At 40.5% G+C, this 9,311-nt stretch overlaps 2 protein-coding genes across 2 annotated transcripts; both read left to right on the top strand.

The window, feature by feature from the left end:
- Positions 1-604: 604 nt before the first annotated feature.
- LOC114731774 (uncharacterized) lies at positions 605-2,534 on the top strand. Its single transcript, XM_028919030.1, has one exon. The coding sequence runs from the start codon at positions 890-892 to the stop codon at positions 2,069-2,071; it is 1,182 nt and encodes a 393-aa protein (XP_028774863.1). The 5' UTR covers positions 605-889; the 3' UTR covers positions 2,072-2,534.
- Positions 2,535-4,113: 1,579 nt separating this feature from the next.
- LOC114731772 (monodehydroascorbate reductase, chloroplastic/mitochondrial-like) lies at positions 4,114-8,809 on the top strand. Its single transcript, XM_028919029.1, has 17 exons — positions 4,114-4,293; positions 4,397-4,562; positions 4,670-4,769; positions 4,898-4,975; positions 5,210-5,281; positions 5,557-5,675; positions 5,762-5,846; positions 6,138-6,227; positions 6,452-6,553; positions 6,699-6,788; positions 6,908-6,988; positions 7,277-7,348; positions 7,423-7,517; positions 7,622-7,710; positions 7,803-7,865; positions 8,041-8,081; positions 8,354-8,809. Exons 1-17 carry the CDS (start codon positions 4,284-4,286, stop codon positions 8,468-8,470), a joined length of 1,470 nt encoding a protein of 489 aa, XP_028774862.1. The 5' UTR covers positions 4,114-4,283; the 3' UTR covers positions 8,471-8,809.
- Positions 8,810-9,311: the final 502 nt, after the last annotated feature.

Here is a 9,311-nt window from a genome sequence, read left to right as displayed (position 1 = left end):
GAAAAGTTTTAAATTTAACTTTGGACCCATTTGAACTGTTGTCTCTTCACGTTGCTCCATCATATGGTTAGATTCTTTGGCTCTAAGAAGTGAATCATTCGGGAACACAAATTCTCACATGCATACATGTAACTCCCAACTCTTTTTCCCAAGCCCCCCCCCCCCTTCGTGCCTCAATTAACGCCTCCCTGGCCCTATCTAGCTAATCCATATAATCATCTATCTGCTCATCACGCTCCTTTATCCTTTATCTTGTACCAATAAATGTAAACTACCAGAACGACCTTAACTTCCAACCCAACCACCCCCTGAGACCCCATCCCCTTCAATCTCTCGTTAATTCTTTTTTTTTTTTGAGCTGAATCTCTCGTTAATTCAATGCCACGTCATAGGCCCCTTCCTTTATCTTTTTATCTGGGTGGACAAGGAAACAAATAAAAAAAAAAAGAAAAGGAAAGGGGATAAATATAATGGTTTGGGGGAGGGGGGTGTTTGCAAATGGAAAAAAGTAGAATATATCAAGAGGTGGACATGCCAGCAAAGGGACTGAAAAGTCAAAACAAGGAAAGAGAAGGGAGGGGAGTGTGAGGATCGTGCGGGCGCGTTGTAGGGAATCGAGATCAATAAGGCAAGGCGTTTGAGTTGGTCAGAGGAAATTGGACCTTTTTTCTGTCGCTTTTGCCTCTGAGCCGCTGAGGTTCGACGTCTCAGGGGTGTGGGCTGAGTCAGTCACAAAACTACGCGTTCCCTTACAATGCCTCCGACGAATTAGCTTCTTCTGCGTCTTCTTCACTTCCTTCTCTGTTTGCTTCGTCCCCTTCTTCGCCTTTGTCATCTCTCTCTCTCTCTCTATCTGTCGATCCATTGAGGACGGAAAAGGCAAGGAAAAATGCCTGCCACCGAATATCAAGGCTCTTTTCTGGGCCGAATAAGTATCCGTCGGAATCAAGTCATGGCGATGGAAGGCACCCATGACCAAGAAGTAGAAGACCTCGAGCTTTTCCAGAAACATGTCAGTGACCGATTCGCCGATCTTTTCTCGCCGTCATCCGAAGATTCCACAGGCGATGCCCTGCTTTCCATCGGCTGGCTTCGGAAGCTTCTTGACACGTTTCTCTGTTGCGAGGCGGAATTCAAGGCCGTTGTCATTATGGGCCGTGACCCTGCTCATATCTCCAAGCCTCCTCTCGACCGTCTCGTCCCCGAGCTCCTCGAACGGGTTGTCAAAGCTCTCGATATTTGTAATGCGCTCTGTCTCGGTGTGGAGTCCGTGCGGAACGTTCAGAAACTCGCTGAGATAGCCGTCTCTGCTCTGGAACAGAGGCCAATTGGTGATGGCCAGGCTCGACGCGCCAAGAAGGCATTACACTCCCTGATCACGGCGATGACGGCGGAGGATAAGGACGGCACCGCCAAGTCGACCGAGAGAGCCTGGTCTTTTGGAAGGAGAGGTGCTAGCAGCGCCCCGGCGAACAAGGAGCGTGTCTCGGGGCAATTCCGAGCGCTGTCGTGCAGCATGGCGAAGAATTGGTCTGCCGCCAAACAAATCCACTCCATGTCGTCCAATCTGGTGGCCCCGCGAGGCGCGGAATCTTCTGGTTTAGCCTCTCCTATCTATGTAATGAGCACGATATTTGTGTTTGTGATGTGGACTCTGGTCGCGGCTATCCCGTGTCAAGAGAGAACCGGGTTGGGGACTCATTTTCCAGTGCCGAAGCAATTGGGTTGGGCTCAACTCATGATAGGGTTGCAGGAGAAGATAGCAGAAGAGTGGAAGAAGAAGGAGAAGAAAGGGTCGGCGGGACTATTGGAGGAGATGCAGAGGCTCGAGAAGATAGCCCAATCCTTGATTGATTTCACCGACTCGTTCCAGTTTCCGGTGGAGGCAGAGCGCCTAGAGGAGGTGAATTCGCAGGTGGAAGAGTTGGCAGATATTTGTAGAAAGATGGAAGAAGGTTTGGTACCTCTACAGCAGCAAATCAGAGAGGTTTTTCATAGGGTTGTGAGGAGCAGATCAGAGTTTCTTGATGTCTTAGACCAAGCTGGGAAGTTATCTGCGCCCACTCTGTAAAGATCAAAGGCAGCTCCTCCTCCTCCTCCTTTACTGTTCACTCTCCGCAGCTTCGGAAGGGTTCCTAACCATAACCTTGAAGGTTTAGGGTTGGTTTCAAAGTTAAGAGGCTACCAGTTATAACTTGCCAATGGGTATAACTACATCCTCGTTAATTAATTGGCCTTTACCTATGTAAGTAGTCATAGGAACTCTTCAAAAAAAATTTGGTATTTTTATTTGGGTGAAGAAAGCATTACATCGTTGCACCCACCGAGTTGTGGGACGGGTAACGTTGTCGCCTATTCTGATATGCACTCTTGTTTCTTTAATCTGGATATATATATATTTTTTTCCCCTTGGTTTGATCACCGCCTGTTTTACACAACCAGATTTGTTAACTTAAGGCTTGGGAGAAATGTATATAGGTGTATATCAAGTTCAAGTCAGTGACTTTGAATGTTAATGTTTTTTCTGATGCGCCTCCATGGCTTCTATCGGATGCATGCCCTGCCCTGCACTCTTATTGATCTGATGCTTGAAGAGACGTTTCATATCCTTCAGTTTAAATATAATCTCGCTCCATTGAGGTTGGCACGATATGTAAATGGATTCGCTAATAACTAACGCACTTGTAAGTTTGATCCATTTTTGCTAAGATTGTGCTATGAATGAACAACATATTCCATCTATACTAATGGGGGTTGGTTTAGTGGAAAGAGTTAATTCCTCGTAACGTGACGAATCAAAGTTTGAATTCCTGTTTGGAGAAGTATCCACGTTTAGTGTAAGACAATACTTTAAATAAAATTGTTTTCGATAGAAGAAAGATATATTCGATATATTCATTTCCTCTGCTGAAGCAGAGAACAATGTTGTCATGTGGAAAAAGGGTACTGCGAGGGTGTAGATAGTGGTTGGCACATCAATTCTAGAACTACCAGAAGTATTAAGATGAGCAGCAAAGGAAGAAACTAAAACTTTATTTTAACACCGGGTGAATATGTAGCCTCTTGAGCGGAGTAAAAGAGGAGCATAGAAGGAAGGGACGCCTAGCATGCTTATCCATGATGTCGGACTTCTTCGTCTTCAGCATATTCTGATGTATGCACTTAGACAGGCTTTGCCTTAAACCCATCCTGGGCTTTGCCTGCCTTCCTTGGTTTCCCAGCAATTAATTTTTCTGGCCCCTTTCGGTAGTCGTCTAATCCGTTTTATTCTCGACTGTTTACGAATTTGGTCATTTCATAATTCCCTGTTTATAACTCAGGAGACCCATTTCCCGTTTTGCTTTCCTTCGCATTTCAAGCCCAAATATTCATGAATGCCGACAAACCTTATAATCAATGTTTGATGTTTGATGAGACGTGATCATATCTGGGTCCAAAACCCCTGTCTAGATGAATAGGTTCGATGGGGGATTGGGAGGAAAAAAATACACCATTTAAGAGGATTCACTTGTGCAACTCATAGAATTATAAAGACCCAGTCCATTTTAAAATAAACCAAAGGCTCGGTCAACTTATAGATCATAAAGATTCGGTCCATCTCAACGCAGAAAGATAAGTTTGTGAACCAAGCTAGCATTTTAGAGGGAATAAACTATTAACAGGACAATTGTTTAACTTTTTTTTTAAAATTAGTAGTATTAATGCATTGATTCTGGAAATAACATATTTTGTTTGTTTAACTTTCATTTTATTAATGTAGTACTGTTGAACCTCACTTAAACAGAACCAAAATCAATGAGCCAAGTTCACGCCTTGTTACCGACGCTGGATGCAACACATTATTTCCCCCCTTATTTCATCCTTCCGGAAAAACGGAAAAAGGAAAAGACTATCATGCTTCATGCAACAACTGATGCAAGTGCCGACAGAACACTGCGAACCAAATTACCAAAATAATTTTGTGGAAAAAAAGAAAGAAATACCAAAACGATGTCGTAAAAGAGCTTTATTGCCATCTCTCTTCCAGAAAAACGGCCATGGCTTCGTTTTTTTGGCTCCCATAGGGCGATCAGTCAGCGAACTTTACCCGCCAAGTTCCGAGAGCTCGTCTGTACCAATCGCGATCCTAAAACTCCTTACCCAAGATACGCCCCTCTTTTTATATCCTGTATCAGGATTAGACGTCACGCCCCTTCGACCTCCTCTAGGGCCAAGGATCCTTCTTGAATAAAATAATTTCTTCAACTTCATCTATAAATTATTTAATCCATTGCCAAGCGTCAATGTCTTCAGGTTCCAGTGTTTTACTTGTTGGCTCTTCTGCTCCTTTGCAATTTGATTCTGTTCATCCATCTCATTTTCCGTGATTTCTGTTTTTTGGTTGTACGGGCAACAGTTCGTAGATTCACAATGGCAGCCATCTCCAATTCCTTGTCCCTGAAGCACGGCCTCTCACTTTGGTGTCCTCAAACTGGGTCTCTCAATCGACCTAACCGTTCTTCTTCAATCACTTTCAGATCCTTCTCGAGATGCTACGCGGCTTTCGCTAATGAAAATCGGGAGTATGTTCCTCACTTTGGCTGTTTCTCCTTCCGTTTCTGTTCGACATTCGATGTCTTGATCTTTTCTTTTCTTTCATCCCCTTTTAATCATCTTCCAATTATTGCAGGTATGTGATTGTTGGGGGTGGAAATGCCGCAGGATATGCTGCTCGAACTTTCGTCGAGCACGGCATGGCGGATGGACGTCTGTGTATAGTGACTAAAGAGGTTGCCTGACCTGGCTGCTCAGCCATGTTGCATTTTTCTATCTTCACTGTCTCCTTTGTGCTCATTTCTTTAGCTATATGTTCCATACCTTCTGTTGATCTCTTTCTGTGTTTGAATTCACTAAACAGGCATATGCGCCTTACGAGCGTCCGGCTTTAACAAAAGGCTACCTATTCCCGCCAGATAAGAACCCCGCGCGCCTTCCTGTACGAATTTACTCTTTTAGGCACATATAGTGAACTGATGATTTGTATCTTTACCTGAAATTTTCGTCCGTCATTGCAAGGCTTGAAAGTATATCATTGATTGAACCATGCTCTTAACTATTGTACTTCAGATGTTGCTATTATGCATAAAGCGGCTGCCTATCATGCTTTCTTGCAGCTTGTTAGTGGAAGTTACAATGTGACGTCATTATCGTGCTTTTAAACTTTTAATAGGGATTTCACACTTGTGTTGGATCCGGTGGTGAGAGGCAGACTCCAGAGTGGTATGAGGAGAAAGGGATAGAGGTAATCTTTGTTTTGCTCTTGCTACCATTTTGTCTTTTGTGGATGATTTCGTCATTTTCCATGCCAGTAAAAGTTCATCTTCTATCATGCGTGGTACAATGGATATAGGTGATTCCTTTTAAATTGAATGGCAAAATCTCATATTCTGATTATTTAGGCTAGCATCACACTAGAAAAGTTTTTATATTAGGGAAGAACCAAGGCCTGGTATTTTCCAGTTTTCATTCATTTACTTTTTTTTAAAATCGTTTATTTCTTGCTGTTGTTCTGTGTAGATGTTATATCAAGATCCAGTAAAAAGCATTGATACTGAACAGCAAACATTGACAACGAATTCTGGAAAACTGCTTAAGTATGGTTCACTTATTATTGCTACAGGATCTACAGCCTCAAGGTGTCTGTCTCTTTTCTCTTGGTCTTCAAGTTGTATATGCAATAACTGGTGCAAAAAATCATCTATCCTGTCTATCTTGCTTTTAGATTCCCAGAGAAAATTGGGGGAAATCTACCTGGTGTTCATTACATCCGTGATGTTGCTGATGCTGATTCACTAGTTTCATCATTGGTAATCTTAATCATGCTAATATTGTGACTTAATGTTTCTTTAATTTGAGCGGATAATTTGATCTTGTAGCTCATGCTTTTAGATACCCTTCGAATTTTCATTTCATTTTTTTTTTCTGTCAGTCCTTAGAATTTTTCCAAGGATATTACTGTCCCAATGCCTAGAATAAGCATAACTTCAGTGTGACTTGAGAGAAGTTGCATGTGTTTCGTGCAAATGATACATCAAAATCATTATATTGTTTAATATGTAATGTAGATCAAATAAATTGATCTTAACGCATTTTATTAGGGGAAAGCACGCAAGGTAGTTATTGTTGGAGGTGGTTATATAGGAATGGAGGTTGCTGCTGCTGCTGTTGGCTGGCAGCTTGACACAACAGTACGTATTCTGCCTCTATCAAATCGTTATTGCCGGGTTTTTCTGGTTGGCAATTTCTATATCAAGCCTTCATTGTTTCATTTCATCATTTTCAGCTGTGCCATATTCAATGTTGGTTTATCCTCCACATGTTCCTGCTTTTAATTATGTTAAAGATGGCTGGTCATTTTGTATATTAGTTTTCATCTGCTAATTCATGAATATTTATATGTCCTTTAAACTAGATTATATTTCCAGAGGATCATTTTTTGCAAAGACTGTTCACTCCTTCTCTTGCTCGAAGATATGAAGAACTCTACCAGAAGAATGGTGTCAAAATCTTAAAGGCAATCCCTCTTTCCCTGATTCTCTCGTTCTATTAATCTTCCCATTGTTGTAACTTCTAATGGGTATCTTTGATGTTTGTGCAGACAATAACTTCTTCAAACTCTTCCTCTAATTTTTCTTTCTTTTGAATTTTATATCAACCAGGGTGCTTCTATAAAAAACTTGGAAGCCGATTCTAATGGGCACGTAACTGCTGTGAAACTTGGAGATGGATCTACTATAGATGCAGATACAGTAATAATATATATATTTTTCATATCTGACTGTGACTAACTTGCTGCACTATATAATAGAGGTGCTATCATCATAGAAGGAGGACAAATTCAATAAACAAATTTGCTTTCCATTTGCAGGTTGTTGTGGGCATTGGAGCAAAACCTGCAGTTAGCCCCTTCGAGAGGCTAGGTCTGAATAAAGATGTTGGTGGCATACAGGTGAGTCTAACGAATGATAAACTATTGGCAACAAAATTCTTGATCATGGTTATTCTTTCAAAAAATAAAAAGATCTATTATAGATTTTGTTGTGATGCTTATTTCCTTTTTTTTTTTTTTAAAGCTTCTGTGAGGCAATGTTTTGAAATTAGTCGCTTTATTACTTTCTGAAGATCACGTACACTTTCTTTAAGTCACCCCGATTTGCAGATGTAATTTCAGTGTGTATAAGCGTAAAACCCAAATTAGACTCTGAAGGACTTCATCTAAAGGAATCACCTATTTCAGGTGGATGGTCAGTTTCGGACAAGTATTCCTGGAATCTTTGCCATTGGTGATGTAGCAGCTTTCCCACTGAAGGTTTGCTATTCTTGAGTTGAGTCGTTATCAGTCATTTTCAATGTGAAATCACGTGCTTATAAAAAACCGAACAGATATACAATCGTGTTGCTCGAGTTGAACATGTGGATCATGCTCGTCGCTCTGCACATCATTGTGTGAAATCATTACTCAGTGCACAAACCCACGCGTATGTTTGTCTTCAGTTTCTGTGACTTATTGAACTTCAGTTTTGGTAAAGCATTTCTTTTTTTCACTCCTGGTATTTGAATATTCTTTTTCGATGGTTTTCAGGTATGATTATCTTCCATACTTCTACTCAAGGGTGTTTGAATATGAAGGGAGCTCCAGGAAAGTTTGGTGGCAATTTTTTGGAGACAATGGTAAACATCAACTTCAATAATATATCATTGCCTGGTCTTTTTATGAAATTTCAATCACTTATTGCTCTTAATGACGATTTTGCTTTGGACAGTTGGGGAAACAGTTGAAATTGGGAATTTCGATCCTAAAATTGCTACATTCTGGATTGAATCTGGTAATTGGTTTATTTACTGTCTTTCCATCGTGTGTGTGGGTGTTGGGTTGTACCTTTGTATGAGTGTATAAAAGGGTGGTTTGTAAGCGTGCGTGCATTCTGTTGTGGTAGTTTGATAACACTTTCTTGCCATGACTGGCTGTGACTAAGAACGTGGAAACTTGATACCTCGCAGGCAAGCTAAAAGGAGTCCTCCTTGAAAGTGGGAGCCCTGAGGTACTTAACCGCTCTATCCTCAACGATACTAATATAGTTGAAATAATTAAACTAGATTTACGCAGTAATTTGCTCGCCACACTGGAGCTAGTTTATGGGAAGTTTGTCTTGTATTTTGAAATTAAAAATTGGGACCTTGGAATGTGTAAAGAGAGCAGTGCTGATTGATTAGAAAGGCACTGATAAATGATAATCATAGAGAACCATTCCTGCTATATTGGGTCGCGTGTCAAATCATACCCGGAAAACTAATGGGGTGTCGTATAACTCAGGAATTTCAGCTGCTGCCCAAACTTGCCAGAAGTCAGCCTGTAGTTGATAAAGCTAAACTTGAAAAGGCATCTTCAGTGGAGGAGTCCCTAGCCATTGTTGGGGCATCCTTGGGTTGAAGCTGCAATGTTCGTCCAATTCTGGTGCAACATCCATTCTGTATCCCATCTTTTACGGCTGATGCCAGTGATTATCAGCCAATCATACTGGGGATCACTCCTTGAGGGATGTGATCTTTCATGCCAAATATGTCATTTGAGGGGACCTGACGCCGTGGGGCATCTCCGAAAATCCTTAATAATTGAGTCTTCCTGTTTTCAACGTCATTTTTGTTCTTCATAGCTGTTGAACGCTTACAGGGACACCAAATTCCAAATAATGTATAATTTGCACAGTATCTGTGATCAGTTGGGCTCTAATATTATCTAGTTGCCTCATTAGCTGGGAACTATTTCACACGGATTAGTAATGCTAGGTAATTAATTCAAGGGTTAAGGTGCATCCTAAAGTATTTTTCCGAGAATATTTTGTGATGAATTTAGCATCTTGAAATTTTTTTCAGTACATTCAGTATCATCAAGTATTTTTTTTAGGTGTGTTTATTTTTGGTGCATCAAGCACGGAGGCAAAAAAATATTTGAGGCTGTTAGACACACTTAAAAAATATGTTAAGGTATAGATATATCACAGAATATTCGGGTTACTGGAGGTATCTAAGAAAATAATTTGTAGTACATTAACTCTTAATTCAATTATACTGTGAAAATTAAGTGATCTAGATGAAGTAGAGAAAATTAAGAACACAGAAGCACATTATATTTTGTTCTGATGTTGTATCAAAAAGTTAGTTTAATATTTAATTTGATCTTAAATATAAAATCTTAATTCTTTTTGTCTCTCATGTTATCTTTTTTATAAAGCATTCTTTGTAGTAATAGAATATGTTAAGGTTTTGTCAAA

Source organism: Neltuma alba, unplaced genomic scaffold (genome assembly GCF_004799145.2).
Source record: "Neltuma alba isolate B1F8T4 unplaced genomic scaffold, ASM479914v2 tig00012845_pilon, whole genome shotgun sequence".
In the NCBI taxonomy this organism is placed as follows: Eukaryota; Viridiplantae; Streptophyta; class Magnoliopsida; order Fabales; family Fabaceae; genus Neltuma; species Neltuma alba.
This window is presented reverse-complemented; position numbering and strand designations above follow the sequence as displayed.

Excerpts from the sequence above, each read along its gene's own strand:
- LOC114731774 (XM_028919030.1), top strand. The coding sequence starts at position 890 with ATGCCTGCCACCGAATATCAAGGCTCTTTTCTGGGCCGAATAAGTATC.
- LOC114731772 (XM_028919029.1), top strand. Across the intron at positions 6,554-6,698 it reads ATGGTGTCAAAATCTTAAAG|GGTGCTTCTATAAAAAACTT; the intron begins GCAATCCCTCTT and ends TATATCAACCAG. Across the intron at positions 7,711-7,802 it reads GCAATTTTTTGGAGACAATG|TTGGGGAAACAGTTGAAATT; the intron begins GTAAACATCAAC and ends TGCTTTGGACAG.